The sequence below is a fragment of the Melitaea cinxia genome, chromosome 16 (genome assembly GCF_905220565.1).
Source record: "Melitaea cinxia chromosome 16, ilMelCinx1.1, whole genome shotgun sequence".
NCBI classification, from domain to species: domain Eukaryota; kingdom Metazoa; phylum Arthropoda; class Insecta; order Lepidoptera; family Nymphalidae; genus Melitaea; species Melitaea cinxia.
This window is the reverse complement of record NC_059409.1, coordinates 973,107-992,806: the sequence shown is the minus strand read 5'-3', so window position 1 is coordinate 992,806 and position 19,700 is coordinate 973,107. Positions and strand designations below refer to the sequence as shown.

General features: G+C 35.1%; 2 protein-coding genes and 1 long non-coding RNA gene across 3 annotated transcripts in view; all 3 read left to right on the top strand.

The window, feature by feature from the left end:
- The window catches only part of LOC123660806 (eukaryotic translation initiation factor 5), a 41,054-nt gene that overhangs the window by 9,757 nt on the left and 11,597 nt on the right, over window positions 1-19,700 (top strand). The window contains exons 3-6 of the mRNA XM_045595840.1: window positions 10,149-10,254; window positions 10,936-11,071; window positions 14,567-14,790; window positions 15,300-15,417. Coding sequence (XP_045451796.1) covers window positions 14,634-14,790; window positions 15,300-15,417 — 275 coding nt within the window. The 5' untranslated portion in view covers window positions 10,149-10,254; window positions 10,936-11,071; window positions 14,567-14,633. The remainder of the gene's footprint in view (window positions 1-10,148; window positions 10,255-10,935; window positions 11,072-14,566; window positions 14,791-15,299; window positions 15,418-19,700) is intronic.
- Window positions 17,063-17,539, top strand: LOC123660808. The gene is made up of 2 exons (XR_006744249.1): window positions 17,063-17,198; window positions 17,322-17,539. It is a non-coding gene; the product is annotated as an uncharacterized LOC123660808 (long non-coding RNA).
- Window positions 18,188-19,312, top strand: LOC123660807 (putative nuclease HARBI1). The gene is made up of 3 exons (XM_045595841.1): window positions 18,188-18,292; window positions 18,624-18,765; window positions 18,855-19,312. Exons 1-3 carry the CDS (start codon window positions 18,221-18,223, stop codon window positions 19,268-19,270), a joined length of 630 nt encoding a protein of 209 aa, XP_045451797.1. The 5' UTR covers window positions 18,188-18,220; the 3' UTR covers window positions 19,271-19,312.

Genomic DNA, 19,700 nt, shown 5'->3' with positions numbered 1-19,700 from the left:
AACCCCCGTTTTACCCCCTTAGGGGTCGAGTTTCGTAAAATCCGTTCTTAGCGGATACCTACGTCTTATAAGGAGCCTACCTGCCAAATTTCAAGTCTGTAAGTGTTATAGTTTCGGAGATTTCGTGATGAGTGAGTGACCTTTCGCTTTTATATATATTATAGATTTGATTTATTTGTAATACAAGATTTGTACCATATTTGTTCTTGACATTTTGGCACTATTGTAAGCGCTATGGTTACAGATGCACTGCCACATGGTTAGTAAACCGTTTTACATATAAAAACCGTTTTACAGAGTTTGTGACTAAAAATTAAAAAAAAAAATCATATTTTTTTTTATTGGTCTCATTAGTTACCATTAGTAAACTAAAAATTTAAATTTTTTTTTTTGTTATATAGTTTGTTGTTGCCCGAATTGCCCGTGAAGTCTACGGCGATTCTCGATGCTCTTATCGATCCAACTCTAGAGATACGTTGAGTTCCTATGACGCGTCCGCTGTGAGAGCATTCTCCTAATGATTCATGTTTTATCTTTTCTTTTGTCGTCATGATACTTAAGATAAGGTTAAGTTACCTACCAACAAGCTTTCTGTCCGTCTGATAGTAAGATACCTATTTACCATCAAAATCTTTGCAAGCGCGTTGCCGATCTTATTTCCACCCCTCCTTACGAGCTCTGGCTATCATACTCACCACAGGAACACAATACTATTTGAGAGCAATATTATTTATCTGTGAATCTTCTGGAAGATTGAGTTAGTTACTTTCCCAGTCGATATCTGTTACTAATCTTGAGCAAAAAATTTCCCGTTGTCGCTCTTCCTCAATTAAACTTAATATTCTATCGAAAAATGTACTATTATATTATATGTAATTATTTGATGTGACAATAATTGCGTTTGCTGGCAAACGAAAAAAACCGACTTCAATTACATCGACAAGTAATACAACGTAGGTAGACGAAAAAATAGTCAAGTAAATACGCATTATCAAAGATTACTCCAAAAGCTGTAATCAGATCTCGATGAAATTTAAATGTGACCACATGTTAAACATCGGCTTTCGATTAAATTAAAAATCATCAAAATCGGTACACCCATCAATAAGTTATGCGGATTTTCGAGGGTTTCCCTCGATTTCTCTGAGATCCCATCATCAGATACTGTTTTTCTTATCATGGTAACACACTTAGGATATCTCCTTTCCAACAAAAAAAGAATTATCAAAATCGGTTCATAAACGACGAAGTTATCCTCGAACATACTTAAATATATAATATACACGGTCGAATTGAGTAACCTCCTTTTTTGTAGTCGGTTAAAAAATGCGGTGTATATTTTCGTCATATGGCGATATCGCGCATGCAATGAGTTCTTGTTTGATAGATAAGCAGTATTTCCATATACTTGTAGATAAATTAGCCGAAAGCCTACTTAAAACTAATTTAAATGTATTTCATACCTCATATTTCTATTAAATGGAAAAACTTGTAATATGCTGGATTTATTTTGTTTCAACTGCAACAAAGAAATCTGTTTCGCTGGGTACAATAGAACGTGTGATATGTGACATTAGTTTTATGACGGTGCTAAATTTTCAAATCGGCTAGGCTTGGAAGGTTCCAGTTGCGGCTGGAATCGATAGCACGGCGCATGCGTGCCGACCCGTTCGGGTGGAGCGGGTTGCGGGTGGGGGCTGGGGGGTCGGTTCGCTTAGCGCCTAGGTACTTCCTGTGGTGCCTTCCACGCCGTCGGCAATGCGGAATACTATTTGTGTCTCTCAGCACATTCGAAATATTATTTACCGCAATGTTTTAAATGTAACAGTTAAAATCTTATAAAATTTACAATTTTCAACGAATTACAGTAAAGATGTCATTAAGCTTTTTGTTTTACATTTAAATCCATAAAAGAAGTTTTAAGTTTTTTATTTATACCCAAATCGTATTTACTTTATACACAATGCTGTTATCGCAATTTTTTTACGGTTCTGTTTCTTTGTTCTACGCTTCAGCCTGTAATATCCCACTACTGGGCATAGGCCTCTTTCCCCGTGTAGGAGAAGGATCAGAGCTTACCACGCTGCTCCAATGCGGGTTGGCGGATATATTTCCCAACTATGAGTAACGATCGCTATCAGGTGTACATGATAACAACCGGGACCGACGGCTTAACGTGCTCCCCGAGGCACGGTGGGGAGACCCCACAAGGATTGCATAAACACTCAGACCACGGCAAACACCTGTTAATACAAATGTTTGTCATGTGCGGGGATCGAACCCGCAACCGCCAGCACAACAGGTACAATCCATAGCTGTAACCGTTGCGCCAACGCGGCGTCTTTGTTCTAAGAGTTATTTTATTTTTACAGGGATACATTTTTCTTCAGACATCTATAGCTACAATCATTAATTGTAGATAATATCAGGTCTGTTGCGGATTATTTATCATTTACAATACGAAAAAGTCGATTCGCTATTTATATTCATTAATTCAAAAATAGAATTATTGTGTTAGGTAGGTAGAATTATTGTGTGACACACAGAGGTGATTGGTTATAATATTATAATTGTAAATTATTCACGTAATATTTATACATCGAATCAACGAAAATCCACATTTTTATACACTGTACGATACAAAAGTATTTAATGATTAATATTATTTATAACAGCACAAGTTACATTCTATAATTGCGCTATTAATTTAGTTTAGTTTGATGATTAAATGTGCAGAGTTTTAGATTATGTCAAACTAACTGTGCCTGCGGTTTTATGTACGCTAGTTTGAGGAAAAATTAGCCTATAGCCTTCTTCGTTAAATGGGCTAAGCAACACGAAAAATAATTTTTCATTTCGACCCTGTAGTTTAGTGTGTTTTAACAAACAAATAAAATTTTCAGCATAATAATATTAGTATAGATAGCAAACGGATTTCTATATTCGGCAATTGGCATTCAGGAAGAATTTTTTGACATATACCTACAATACTGCAGCGACGTTAAACTTAGATGTAACTTTCGTTGCTGCGACTGACCGCGCCGCTGACGACTCTAAAAAGTTTACAAGTGTCACCTAAAGTCGCTACATATGTAAATCGTTTGAAGACTTTAAGTCAGACTACTAAAACGATAAAACTATTAAATGAAGTATATCTACTTCTGACACTACATAGAAAATGTGAAAAAGTTCGTTTACTATTCATACTAATATATTGTGGATACAAAAGACCCGAAGAGATGGGAAGAAAGTTCTTCCACAAGATAATCTGATACCAAAGTATATTTTTAATGTAAGAAATGTTACTTAAACTAACTTTAGTATAAAATTTTGGCCCTACTACAATATAGAACCGACCAGAATTTACCGGATCACAGCTACTATACCCTGGGGTAGGAGGCCTGTTTCACTGTTTGCCGTTAATCCTGACAGATAACGGTATCCAACAGTTACAGTTTATCATAAAATACTATTTTTCACTATCGAATTCCACTATATTTATGGCATATTTCTATTAGTTATAATGAGTTTAAAAGTTGTAGTTTATTGATTTAGACGAAATAGGTCCTTATTATCTATACTACCCCCTAGTGTCAAGGTCTATTCGTAATTTATCTGCAGGATAAACTTTTATTCACAAGCGGTGAAACAGGCCCTTAGTGTTACAGCACACAGTTAACAGTTTTGTCATTCGATAATAGTAGCTAATAACTGCGGTGACGTCACTGAATCCGGTTGACATGCAGTGGACAATATAGGTACATCTTGCGAATGAAATCAACCTTGATTCGGCCGACGCTGGGCTCGCCTCCGCCGACCTGACCCGATGCTAGGATGACCTGACCGGGGAACTGATATCGTTGTGATAATTTATTTATCAGTCACTGTGTCAATTGATGGGCTTAATTTAGCGTATTAAGTAATTCAATGCGTGATATTAGACAAATACAATAATACTACTTGCCCTAAGCCTATACCTAGAATATAAAACCTTTGTGTATAAATATTATTTTTCTATTTTTTTTTGCCCTCCAAAATGCTTAAGACAAGAAAAAGTAGTCGGTGTAAGAACAACACTGAATATTTATAAGTACCCATACATTCGTTAGTTTGGATGCGAGTTAACGACGAGTCTTCAAGTCTGTTTGTCTTTATAATTTATCACGTGTTAGAGGTGTAAGATTAACATACCTATGTCAAAAGAAATGAGACGGTACGTTGATGAGTGTATAAATCACGTACGTATTTTAGCTTCCCGGATAAAACTTCCAACTTGATGACAATTACCGACCTGAAATCTATTCAAAAACCCCATTCAATATATATTCATTCTGCTATAAATCCTCATTTATCTACAAGGTCTCGATTCCAAAACCCAGTGAGTCGAGAAATCAGTCGCCTGAATTTGCTCACGCTCGGTTATTGGAGTAACGGATACTGATAGGGATGGAGGTGGATGGATCTTTGTCCTATTAGTTCCAATGATTGGTTACCCGCATTAATTACGAGTTTGTATGTGACTGCCTACAAAGAGGTATGACTAAACAGGTTTTAACAGATTTCTGTTGGCGGATCTCCTTTGAGAAATGTTTTCTTATCTGTTATTTTTTTGAAAGAAAAATTGCAGTCTAACATGACAGTTATGTCTATAAAAGTCAATCAATCAGACAGGTGTCAAAAGTTAACATATGAGTTTTTATTGTATTCCAGCGGGGATACAAGCTTATATATAAAATTATCGTGTCACAATATTAATTAACATACTCCTCCGAAACGGCTGGACCGATTTTTATGAAATTTTGTGTGCACATCGGGTAGGTCTGAGAATCGGCCAATATCTATTTTTCATACCCCTAAGTTATAAGGAGGTGGGGGGACTAAGGAGTTAATAACATATATGACAAAACAATGTTTTTGGGAGTCAGCTAGTTTTCATATATAATTCATATAATATCGTAGATAAATATAAAATGGTAATATTTAACTACTGATTTACGAATTTCAAATATTTTTCGTCTGACAACCTATGTTACATTATTAATCTCGATATATTGGTATTTTTGAAAACTAAAATAATAATAATAAAGTCACCAAATGTTCTGTACATTGCGTGTTATTAATTTCGTTCGTGCAATAATTATACATGGATAAAATCTTTATATATAAATGAATGTTTGTATGTCCTTTATAGAATCGTCAACTATGACATTTGATCATGTCATGATCATCAACAAAGTGTTGTACATGAGCTCACAAAGGTTTCTGAGTTGGTACGACAAAAAAAAAAGCGTAGCAACGCGCGCAAGGTACAGCTAGTTTTACATAAATTTGAACTATTTCCTAATACCATAGACACATATCAATCAATTGTTTTTTTATCTGATGTATGTCACGAGTGCCACCGGAAGCCGGTGTTGATGTTCGACATTTAACTCGACCGGATGTTGCTCTCGTTACAATGGAATCTTGTCCACCATGCACGTATTCACAATGTCGCAGTTGCGTTTACGTATCGTGTTTCGTTTAGTTAGCCACGTGGCCCTTATGACATTCGTAATTAAACTTGTATAGGTATATAACTATATAGAATATAATTGTAACTGGTTGATGTTTGTCCTCGATAGATATAATTGTAACTGGTTGATGTTTGTCCTCGATAGATATTTAGAAAAAACCGTACTAAGCTTCAGAAGAGAAAAGAACCCAAAATGCTATTTTTTAGAAACCTATTTCACGAAGTTTGATGCGATTATGACTGCGATATTGACTTAAAATCTGCTGTAGTCTGCATAATACAAGGTCCAAAAGCAGAATCATCCCTATAAACTTCATGAATTTAGTAATCTTAATGAAATCGCTTTATACGTATAAGAACTAAGAAGCAACACACACGAAGTTGCGGTGGACGATTGCTTCATCTAAGCCTGGCATAGCTAACATCCCTATGCTAGATTTTTGTTTAAAGTCATATCCACCAGCAAGCAGTGAATCGGCGTTGCGGAATAAACGTGTAATTCAAAAAGCAATAAATCGTGTCACGATTTTGTTGTAATGTTATTTCGATGATGTATCAGTGACACTGAAAAGTAATAAAAAAAAAACTCGCATGACAAAGTTGTTAGGAAACACCTACGATTAGGATTTACAAACAGACATCGTGTGACCTAAGTCTAGCTATATTATGTTAGTATGTGTATAACCCACGTAACGTCACAATTTAGATATAGCAATGTGTATACATTGCTTATTTGCTTTAGTAAGATGCTAAGAATCCGTCGCAGTCACGATCGCAACATTCATTGGGTCAGAATCTTCGCAATGAATAATGAATGGTAGTACCGATGGTTGTATATTATTTGGTACTATGTAAGGTTCAAGATGTAAGAAAATAAAAGAATTATAATTAAAATAAAAAATTTGAAAACCATACTTTTTCATCAGTTTGATCTTGCTATAAATATTTAGAAATATTTGTAGCTCGAATCGAAGTCAAATCATTGATTGTTTTTTTTTTAAATGATTAATTCATTTCAATTAATGGCTATCAATGATGAAAAGATATTTAAAAATTAGCTTGTATTTAAAAAAAAAAAATAGTAATTAAACGTTCAAACTACAACATACACTCCTATCGCCTATAAATATATTTATCGCGAAGCCGTTATCGAATCCGCTGGCGAAACGGCCTATAATTGTGACCAGCGAGTGATCCGTCGTCAACAAAGCCAAACAGTAGAAATAGGCTACCGCTACCGCTTACGAATTAAAGTTTAATTTTGTCAACTACAGTATTTGCTTTACCAGCATCAGCTAACTCATAATATTGCTACAAGTCCTCAACCCAGTAGCAACGAGTATCGAAATCATATTTCGTTCAAACTAATATCACCTTTATAGCAATGTAACAAAGAAGTATATCAAAGAGTCAGTTGGTGCCGTCGAAACTGAGCCCCAAGCGTAAAGGTTTCCTGTCTCATGTTGTTACGGAGAACGTAAGCGGAATGAGGTATTTCGAGGATGTGGCGTAGCGATTATTTTTACATTATTGTCTTTTGGTACTATAAACGACATGTTCTGTTGATTTTAGTCAAATTCTAATACACTTTAAATGAACGTCAGCGACGTTTTATACTTTATGAAATAGGTCAATATATAATTATAATATGTAGTAATGTACAGCCGTGGCTATATAAACTCAGTGGTGTGATCGTGTTACCCCTAATGGAAATAGATGAGTATATTTTGTTACGAAATAAAAACCCCATGACAAGGAATCCATTGATCTAATCTTAATTTTGTCACAATATTGCTAACTATGTATATTTCTTATTATTTTTTGGTATTCAATTATCTATTAATTATTATAGTTAAAGTGAAGATACCAAGGTTTTGGAATGTAGATATTGCTGAGAACAATCGGCAGGAAACTCGACTGTTACTCTTTTAAAAACTCTTAAAAATACACAAACAAACTGTTACAAACTGTTTTACTTAGGTTTTGTGTACACTTCGATTCGACAGAATGACGTGTGTATAGCGCAATGCGGACTTAGCGGACTGCAAATGTATACTTCACATGCTAAACAGCGAATTTTGAGCTTACAATAGTTCACTTCACCTTTGCCGAATTTCATTTTCTTACTCTTAAGTTTTTTAACCGATTTCAAAAAAGGAGGAGGTTTCTCAATTCGACCGTACCATAGTTTTTTTTAATGTATGTTCGGGGATAACTTCGTCGTTTATGAACCGATTTTGATAATTCTTTTTGTTTTTTTCGTTGGAAAGGAGATACCCTAAGTGTGGTACCATGATAAGGAAACCAGGATCTGATGATGGGATATCAAAGAAATCGAAGGAAACCCTCGAAAATCCTTATAACTTTTTACTGGGTGTACCGATTTTGATGAATTCAATCGAAAGCCGATGCTTATCGTGTGGTCACATTTAAATTTCATCGAGATCTGATTACAACCTTTGAAGTAATCTTTGATAATGCGTATTTACTTGTCTATTTTTTCGTCTACCTACGTTGTACTACTTGTCGATGTAATTAAAGTCGGTTTTTTTTCGTTTCCCAGCAAACACAATTATTTATTCCATATGAAGAAGTTGAAAACGTTCCAAACGTCGAAAATATTAGTTAATTATCGGTTAATTTTATACAGCTGAAAAAAAAATTGGTCAATGTAAAACGTACACAGACGGAATTAAAGATTTAATGATAGTATTTAGTGTTTTGGAAAGCTTCCAAATCGTCAATCAGTTTTATAGTGCAGTTTGCTCGGATATCGCGTGATTAAAGTTTAAAGAGAAAGTCTAAGCATGAAAGTGAAGGAAAAATTGTAATTATATGACGGGGCTGTATAAAAACTACCTAACACGTTTCACGATATGATTATAGGAAACAGTAGGTACATAATAAAATCCTAGGTTTTCACGTCGAACGTCATAAACCAAAGAAACGTATGAATGAAAAAATATGTTTTCAAATATATTTTTTATATTTTTACTGCCATCTTAAATCACGCTCTACTCGTCTGGGTCAACACTCGACCCAGCCACAGAGGTCTTAAGAAACTACAATAATGAGGGACACATCACGAGCTTTGAAAATTTACCCCGTGTTAACAAAGTGACCATGAATTCAAAGCTTATCGAATCACATTTGACAAACACTAGTTATGTAAATGGAGTAAATACATGGTTACGTTGAAATACATAAATTAGCTATGGCCTTAATAAATGCATTTCAAATGGGCAAATATACAGAAGGTTTTGGTACTTATTTTAATGGATTCTTTGATGACAATTAAAATTAGACGATATAAACAATAAAAATATATTCGGAAATTTTGATAACCGAAAAACTACCTACAGTTTGATATAGTGTTTTACAGTTTCCAATATTCATCAAGAAAATAATCAATTTTCACGTAGCAGTCGACTGTGACGAAACGGTTACGATAAGTCGCCGGACTGACCGTACAAACTGAAATCTTTTCTTATTCGCCTAAATCACAAAATCAAATACAGTGACTGGGTCGTAGATTTTAAACCGGAAATAATAAATCTTCAATAAGAAAAGTGGTAGCCGAAAGCAGTATATAATATTTTACGATACGTGCATTTGTGTGCCTGAAGTACAGGTCTAACGACCAATCACAGCGCTCTATTTCAAGGACGTATACGTGCGAATAAGACGTGTGAGTCGGTGTGTGTGTATTCGAAAACTTAAACAAGGTATTTTTTGGTCTTGTGAAATTGAATTTAGGCTCAGATTTGCTTGTTCGCCATAGATATTGCGTCGACTGTTTTTCACTCTCATTATACGTGGTGTTGTTTTGAATTCTTAGGACGTTTTAATTTGGCTGTGAAGTGTTGGATCACCTTGGGTTTTGCATGTCGTTCTGTAAAATGTCACTTAAGTTATGTGACTTCCTTAACGATTGTTTTTTACTTGAGTATCGTTCAATGAGTGAAAGGAATGGTGTTAATAATGCAGAGTCTTATAAATGGAGTTTCGTATAAAAATTAAAAATATATAAAATCGATTCGGTCGATTTTCTTCTTAACATGTATTTACATGGCTTTAAAACTACTAGATGTATTTTATCACACGTATTTGCTAGTATTTCTAATATTACGTCAACTGTGTAATCGACTGATAAAAGCGATAAGAAAGAAAAAAATAATATTTAAACATCTTTTGTAAGTAATTCAATAGATAAAAGTTTACATTTTAAGTATTCAAGTGATATATAATAATAGCACATGCTAGTAAAAATTGAGAAACATTGATAATATTAACTAGCAACTGAAATTGTCACGAAAATTGTGAGACAGATAATTAAACTGATATGAGCTTACCGTGTATTTTTTGTATCGTTTCAATAGATTTATATGTATAACTATGATAAAGTCCAATTTCACTCCGTGCTGTCAATACTTCTTATTAAATGTGTAATTATCTCTACTCGTGACATTTTCTTAATTACTTTTTTTCTGTATAGATTTATACTTGAAATAGATAAAATCAGAATCGAAAGTGTCTCGTAATACTAAATTGTAACAACACTGCGCCAAAGGCAAATTACAGCAAAATGAAAAATATACTAGGTAGTACTAAAAGTGTGTTTCGTTTGTTGCAGAGAAATCAGTACAGTGCGTGGAGAGTTGTCGGTGTGTCGCGGCGAGGGGTCCCGGCTGCCGGCGAGCGTGCATGACGCTTCACACACTAAGCAATACTGCTCGCAGGTCAGGGAACGATCCGCTTATATATCGGCTACCACCACCTAGAGTGACATATACATTAGATCTTACGTAGTTGGTCAAATTAGAAAATATCTTTTACAGATGTTTTTTTTTTTTTTTTTTATGTCACTAGGTCGGCAAACAAGCGTACGGCTCACCTGATGGTAAGCGATTACCGTAGCTTATAGACACCTGCAACACCAGAAGCATCGTAAGCGCGTTACCGACCCAATCCCTAATCCCCCCAGGAGCTCTGGTCACCTTACTCACCAACAGGAACACAATACTGCTTGAAAATAGTATTATTTTGCTGTGATCTTCTGTAAGGTCGAGGTACTACAAATGAAAGATGTACAAACGAGAAAAAAATTAAAATCCAAATGGTTAGACTACTTAAATAAAATTAAATTGCACTTTATAATACCTATTAGTATATGTAGTATTGTATCGTAACGAACGAAATGCAACTTGCACAAATTAGTCTTGTTTGTCGTAGAAGATAGTGTAAGAAGAAGAGACGGACTCGTCAATTAAACTCGCTATAGGCATGTTCTGTCACAGAAGATCAGAGTTTAGCAGGAACAGACAAATCCCATTAGGTTAAAACGGAAAGCTAGATGTACATAGTCTAGTTTGTGGACGGTTAAACGTGCGCGAAGGTAGCCGCTTCGTGTTCTGTTACAGAAGATCAAAGTTTTGCAGTAATAGACATCGGAAGCTGCTGCCCCTGCGGCAGACGTGACTGGCGCGCCGCGCGGGTGTCCCCGGCCCGCTGCCGCTACCTCGCGACCTGCCTCTGTCGCGCCGCAAGAGCTACCCGGTGAGTCTCCATCCGTGACAACTGACCTATCTATCGTTTAGGTTTTTTATTTCACTTCAGCCTATCGCAGTCCACTGCTAGACATAGGCCTCCACAAGTTCGCGCCACACATCCCGGTCTTCCGCAATCCTCATCCAGCCTACACCGGCAACCTTACGTAGATCGTCGGTCCATCGGGCCGGAGGACGTTCCACACTGCGTTTGCCACGACGCGGTCTCCATTCTGGGACCCGTCTCCTCCAACGGCCATCGGTCCTGCGACACAGATGACCAGCCCACTGCCACTTCAACTTGCTAATTCTGCTAATTAAACTGGCTAATTTTTATTTAATTATTTAAAATTTACATCTACGGGCTCTAAATGCCCATGCCTTTTTGTTGAACATGCATTATAATACCACAGGCGATGTATTATTCGAAATACAAATTGACCGTCCCGTGACTGCCTAGTAAAGCTAAGACGTGTGTGACGTGTCCGACGCTGACGGATTTTTTTTTAATGTACACATACACTCAATACATGCACACAGGCACACACATACTTACATTACATTACGTATTTACACATATACATTTATATAGTTATTTATACTATTTCATATAGAAACGTCAGGGTCGTCAGGGGTCACCCTTTAATCTTTCCCCATCAACTTTTAACCCCCCCCCCCCCCCAATCACGACTATTTTTTTATACAAATTGAAATTTTTCTGAATATTAAAAAGCGACAGACGTTCAACTACACTAAATAACCTACATGCATTAAATACCATTTCTAAGCTGACTACAGAAAATCAGTGATTTCAGCAAGCATAGGGAGTCGCTTGGTTCAAGATAGGTTTCTAACTGAACTCAACTACTGCTTCTCCCTGATTTTTTGGATAACTTAGAAATTACATTTAGTATATTTGGTTTCTTTTAATATCCGGGAACGATCTGGTAACAAATGTCTGATCGATCCAAATCTAGTCGCTGCATAATATGGACACACTGAGAAAGGCGTACTTGACTTCACGTAACTTATATTGGTCCACAGATAATCTTTGATCGCGTCTGACTTTGATACTACATGAAGTACTGAAAATAATTTACCCAGTGATCACGCTTCATCCTGTAATATCCCCCTACTGGGCATAGGCCTCTTTCCCCATGTAGGAGAAAGATCAGAGCGTAATCCACCACGCTGCTCCAATGCGGGTTGGCGGTGATCGTTATAACCGATATGATACGCAGTAGATAAGAATCGATAAACCGACGACGAACGACGAAATACTACTAAACCAATTCATCCTAATATGGCCGCTGCGTGCCACGGATTAGACGCAATATCTATTCGATATCATACCCTCTCACAGGGTTTTCACCTAAGTGGTAGTAGCCGTTGTAAATTTTTTTAATGGTTTCAAACTGGAGTATTAGATTATTGTAACAGCATGCTGCTCTAGACCAGAGCGGATTCCGAAACGTTTTCTATGGTAATGTCCTGTACGGTTCTCTACAGACATCTAACCATATATTTACTTTGAAATGGCAGGAAAAAGTTGCCTGACTTGTACAAGTACATTAAGCATCGCCAAGACTTCCGTTAGACTTAATTGAGACATGATAAATATACACGAATGAACTTAGCCAGACTGTAGGTAGTAAATCGTGCACTAATCACATTTAACTTGATGAACATTGTGGCCTAATTGAATCTGTTTTCGATTGGCTGATTAAAACCCAAATACTCGCTACAAAATACCGATTTGACGTTTGCAACAATTGTGTAACCAGTTATCGCTAGACCAGCAACTTATAAATGAATTTTCTCTACGGTAAACTGTATTCAATATGAAGGGGCCTTTACAATTTCAAATCAAAAACAAAGGCGTTGGCCGCCCGCACTCCTAATAATGACCCATCTCACTCTGTCAATATCAGAAATGTGCGAGAGACGTACTCAGTACTCGTTTGTTTAAAAAAAACAGACTATCAAACATATAAAGTCGTCACACAATTTTTATAACATACAAGCTTGCAGCGAGATTTTAGCACTCGTACTTACTAAAATTTTAAAAATTAAACTTATTTCATTTCCTTCTTTATCTATATATTCACATTTTTATCTATATTTATTCACATTTTTATCTACATGTTATCCAAAGTATACGTGTATACAAAGTTTCACCTCTATCGGTTGAAGATACATGCTACGAAATTTAATTGAGAGATTCAAGATCCCACCCTAACAAACATACATACATATATTGTAAGTTAAATAAAAGCTTTATCTAATATATCTTTCATATAATAGAGTAATTGATTGCGCGATGACGACACTACCTTAACTTCAGCTGATAACTTCGTGGATCAAGTTTTATAATAGGTTTCAGCTAGTTTTACGACCGTTATGAATGTAATTTATAACGGTGGCTAAAAACAAGAATAATAATGGCTGCTAAGTCTAAATTTGCGGAACCTGCTTTTCAAAATCAAAATCAACTCTTTTCAAATAGGCTTCAAAAACATCCTCATGTCGTCATTTTACGAATTACAATTTTTGATTGATTATTATTATTTTTTTTTAAATATGGAGCTACCACCGAATCAGTTTCCGAAACTCCACAGTTACTCTTTTGAAAAAAATATATAAACTGTTTTTTAGTACAAAATTAGTAATATCTTGCATGAAATACACCCTCACTAAGTCCACACATCTTTAGCATCTTTGTAATATCCTTTGTCTACTAATTTCTTTTTAATGAACACTTTTAATTTATGTTGAGACATTTTCAATATTTTTCTTAGGATTTTATTATACATGCGAATATCATAAAAATTTGATTGAAACGTATATTGTTTCGGTAAAATGTGTTGTGTGTGTATTCTAGTTTGTTTTGAGAGAAACGTTCGTATAAGTTGAGAGCTTTGCACGTCCTCAAAATGTAAGAGTGATTGTGTACAGGGCATTTTTCGTGATTTTTTGTGTCACTCTGATTTCACATGTTAATCTTGCGGAGGGGAATGAATCAAGCTGTCGTTGCCCTCGACGTCACCTGCTAAAACCACGTACAAGTACTGGGTGATTAGTAATGTTTTCCTAATTTCTTCCTAAGTAAGATCAAAATCTCAATTGTGATGTTATTATTTTATTAGGAAATTTAAATATACGGATAAAGGGCTTTCCACGGATTTCATAACATTGGGACATATCTTACAAGTTCTTGTCAAACATCGACATTTGTATGTGTATTTAGTCTTTTATTCTGGATTGCGACACGGCAAGCAAAGTTAGCACTGTTAAAGAATGATTCACGAACCTAAACCTGACTCGTCACTGTCATTAATTAAATCATTACCCCGTGTGTTTTCATGACGTCGCAATATTAGGTCTACTCTGTTTTGAATGACTTCGCCTATTGTGCCGTTTACCAATGCCTTTACTATGAATATGAACAACCCGTCATAATTTCTGTGGTACTAATGTGATAATAACGATTTTTTCTCGTTTTCAGATCCAGTGTCAAAAAAAAAACCACCCCTGGTATAATTAGTTAGGATAATAGTTTAGATAAGTCAGCCATGGGGTCCGTGAACGTCAACCGGAATGTGGCGGACGCGTTCTACCGTTACAAGATGCCTCGCATTTGCGCCAAGGTGGAGGGCAAGGGGAACGGCATCAAGACGGTCATTGTGAACATGCCCGAAGTGGCAAAAGCGCTGGGTCGCCCCGCTACTTGTGAGTAACATTACGAGTTATATTGGCCTCTCTTATAATCGGGACTAAGGTTTTCAGATGATATAATTGTGTCAAAGTTTCTTCCAAAATTTGCTGGTTTCCTCCCGATGCTTCTCATTACTTGTAGACAAATTAAATTTGAAATATTTTGAACTGATATATTTACTTTGCCCAGATGTGATTCCATAAGGGAATAGATTGAGCGAAACTGCGGAGAAAGCTTAGGACATACAAGATATAATTTAATTGTTTCTGCAAAAAACATGTTTTTTTTTTTAAATAAATTTGTACCATAAGTGAGATAAGTTTTATTCAATTAAAAGAAACATTTCTTGAAATTGTTCATAATTTGCAAATAGATTTCGCAACTAAAACAGACAAAAGTAGCAGTTGGAAATAGAATCTCGCCTTTTTAAAGTTCTGTACTCAAAAAATCCAGTCTGCCCATTTTTTTGGGCATTTGTCAGACTAGAAATAAGTACGATTAAATATGTTTTTGTGCGCTCCAGACCCAACGAAATACTTCGGCTGTGAACTGGGTGCCCAGACGCAGTTCGATTACAAGAATGAACGTTTCATCGTCAACGGCAGCCACGACTCTGCCAAACTGCAGGACTTGCTGGACGGGTAAGGATAACTCATTACTACAGTTTTACTTTTGTTCGCTCATTGACATATTTACAGGATAAATTTTAACACAATAATGGGTTTAGATTTCAAATCAATACCCTCTGCTATTTACACTAGTTAAAGCAATAATTGTAGTTTTTTTAGTTCCTAGTAATATTTGTAAAGCGCTGAAAACCCATTTCACTTATATGTCAGATTAAATTTTAGCTAGAGTTAAACTTTATTGAGATTTATTGTTTTCTGTTTACGCAAATTTCACTCATTATATAGTCAGTCTGGCTAACTTTGACAATGTTAAATATGAGACACAAGAGTTAAATTTAATATGTGCTCTCAGGTTGGTTTTCATACTCTCAAGTTATTTAACGTCTATAAAATCATAATATGTATCAAAAACTGGCAATTTTGTTGTGTGTCAAAATTATGACACCTTTATAACTTTAGTAAAGTGCGTTCAACGAGCCGAGATACCAAATGTAAACAAACCAAATACGAGGTCATTCAACTATGCAGGGTTTTGTAACCTTTTTATTACTTACACAAATTTTTAAAATGTAAAATATATTTATATTTTGATACTTACTGAATTTAATATAATTAATTAAATATAATTAAGTATTTAAGATTTGATACTTCTTAAATAATAATTATCGAAATATAAAAATCACCCCGATCGCTTCAGGACACGAAATGAAATAAAAATAAATAATACAAAATTAAAGGGCCGTACGCGGTCCGATTGTTTTCAAGGCCGTATTTAAAATATCGTTCGACCTTGCAGAGAGACGTGCAGCAGATAGCAAACAAACAAGATAGAAAGAGATAGATTATATTTTGTTTGTTCCGTCGTTGCCCCGAAAAAATGATGGGCTTTGTCTACATTTGGTATCTCTTCTCCTTGAACAGACTTTACAGGGTAACTGTGACACAGATGAGATTTTAAGATAGACATATTAAAGGTTCTTCTTTTTCTTCTTCTTTAGGGTTAATGGCTTTCAATAGTGCCAAATGAGCACAGATGATTTCACCAATATCACATAGAAAATATTAAAGGTTATATTATGTTTTACATACCTTGATAGTAGCAAAATTTTCGAGTTATCTAAAAAGTTTACCACTGAAAAATAAACAAAAATTGCGCGTGGAACTTTTAGCTAAGTTTTTGACATTAACTTCGTTTGAAAGCTTCTTTTTTTTCAGAGTGCATTTACGAAGTTTGTTAAGTAAACAAATTCCATAAATTTAATTTTACGCACTAACGGCCGAACCCAATATTCAATCTAAAGATAGAGATAGGTAGTTATCATCGACTGCTAATAACTAACTATCTATCCTTTGTAGTTGTCCCAATAATTCGCATAGGGGACTACTATCTCCAGTAAGCTGTAGATAGACCGGCTACCTGAGCTCTTCCTTACATTCCAGCTGTGCAATTCTCTAAGCGTAAATATCGTTACAGCCTAGATGACAGCCGCTGTTACAGCGACGAGGGCTATAAGGGTATTCCCTAAGATTAATTTCTACGCTGTTCGACACTAGCGCCGCATGGCTGTAGACGGCGTGATTTGAAAACAAATATTTGTATGTTCCTAATATGAAATCGGTATTCTCCAAGCAAAACAGCCACAAATTTCAACCGCAGCCTCGGCGTACGCTTACAACTTTTAGTGTCAAACGAAAAGCTACTATTTCGTGGCTGTAGCCAAGGATTTTCAGTCCATTTATATTGTGTTTAGTTTGTTTTAGTGATATTTTAAGTTGGATTACTCTATAAAAATGTAAGTATTTAGTACCTACATAATATGTTTCTTTTAAATCTATTTAGAACTCAGAACACATGAAGCAGTAATTTAAAAAAATATAGGTACATACTTATACTTATTTTTTTTTTGTGATAACAGGGCCGCAAGAGTATTGTGTATGTTGTACCTTCTAGAGGAAGCTAAAAGGCTAGACGATTTACACAAAAGACGTCAAAGTCGCAGTATACGCAATCTTTATAAAATATCATCAGACAGAGATTACATACGCAACTACAGACTCACCAGGGATCTTATAGAAATATTGGAAGACGATCTCATGCCTTTTTTGCCCCAACAAGTACGGCGTGGTGGGCTCAGTCATCACACTAAGGTGATACTACCGGAACTACCTTATTTGTCTACTTATTAATTGATCTTTGTAGTTTAATATACAAAGCAGTGCAGTATCTACTATTTATTTTTTGTGTTACAATATACATCTAGTTCACACTGGGTTTATGTAGAAGCCTCAGTGTAAGTATGTACATAATTATATTGAGAGTTATCCAATAACAATAGTTAAGCGAATAGTTATATATTAGTATAGTAATATACATATAAAATATTACTATGTATTTATATAACATTGATAATTTATAGTGAAACCTTGTTTTTCTATTACTAATCTATTATTATCTACGACTATATGAAATGACAATAATCTTATTTCTTCCAGATTCTATGCACCCTATCTTTTTTGGCCACTGGAAGCTACCAGAATGTAGTTGGAAAATCATTTTTTAATTATGTATCACAACCATCTGCCAGCCGAGCTATTAATACAATTGTCAATGCACTAAATCATCCTGACATAATTAAAAAGTATATAAGATTTCCACAAAATCGTAATGAAAGAGAAACTCTGAAACAAAGGTACTTAAATATATTTAAGTCCCCTTTGTCGACACTTCTGTTTGACCTTTATCTTTTGTTGCAGATTTTTTGAGAAATTTAAAATCCCTGGTGTGATTGGATGTGTTGATGGTACTTTGGTGGCCATGATTCGTCCCAAAATACAAGAAGAAAGATATTACTGCAGAAAAGGTTACCATGCTAGAAATGTTTTAATTGTGAGTGTTGTACTATAGAATATAAACACCCATTGGTTTATTAAAAGATAAAAATACATTACCTATAAATAAAAATATTTAATTTATCTTGAAAACTGATTTTTAACCGACTTCCAAAAAAGGAGGAGGTTCTCAATTCAACTGTATTTTTTTTAAAATGGATTATTCCGTTTGGTCTGTGCTTATGAGAATAGAGATTATATTATATTATAATTATGTATAGAGACTAGTATTGATCATTTCATAATTTAGAAATAATAAATATTATAATATATATTAATGTTTAAAAATGAATATTAGTATTAACTATATAATGATGTTTGCATTGCAGATAAATGACTGTGATCTAAACATATTACATGTGGATGCTACATTTGGAGGGGCTACACACGACAGCTTCATTTTTAATAATTCAGTCATACAGCATCACCTGGAGCAACTAAACAATGCGGGAGAGACAGCATATTTGTTAGGTATGAAAAAAATAACATTGTTTACAGTTGACATTGAATAGTGGAAAGGCAGTTGGTAATTTATTAAATATAATATTAATTGTTCACAGGTGATTCTGCTTATGGGCAGAGATCCTACTTGATGACCCCATGTGCCAATCCTGAGCCTGGTTCTCCAGAGGAGCACTACAATACACTGCATAGTACAGCAAGGAATAGTGTTGAAAGGACAATTGGAATTTTAAAGGGCAGATTTAGATGTCTTCTGGTTCATAGAGTTTTACACTATGATCCAGAAATGGTGTCTAAAATCATTATTGCTTGCTGTATCTTGCACAATATTTGTAATCGCGCTGGATTACCAGTATTAGAGTTGCCACATAATTTGCAAGAAGAAGAAATTCGCGCAAATGAAGTGCTACAAAGTGAGGGTCATCATATAGAGCCGGCATCTCTAGGCGCCCTAGAACGTGGTCGGGCTTCCCGCCAGCAACTTATAAATATTTTATGGCGTGGGAGGCATTAAATAAAAGTGTAACCTGCTTTACTTATTATATATATATTATTATTTAAATATTATTACTTATAATTATTTAATTTTAACATTGTAATATTAGAGTACAAAATTAAATCATAGCTATTATTATTATTTTTTTATCAAAATAATGAAATAAAAATAATATGAAAATAAAATTGTATTATTAACTAACAAAAAAAAAACAAAAATCACTTAAATTTAATTCTACGTGTTAGAGCTAGGTATCAGGAGCTCTAAAATGTAGAATTGCTTTAAGTGATTGCTGTGTGACGTCGCGTATAATGTCACCGAGGCGATCTATTGCTGCCGCCATTATGATGGGACCTTGTGCATCGGCTTCCCGCGCCCGTGCTAAGGCCTCCTGAGACCGAGCTGAGGTAAGCTCTGCCTCAACACGTTGCTCTTCGATGGCTATAAA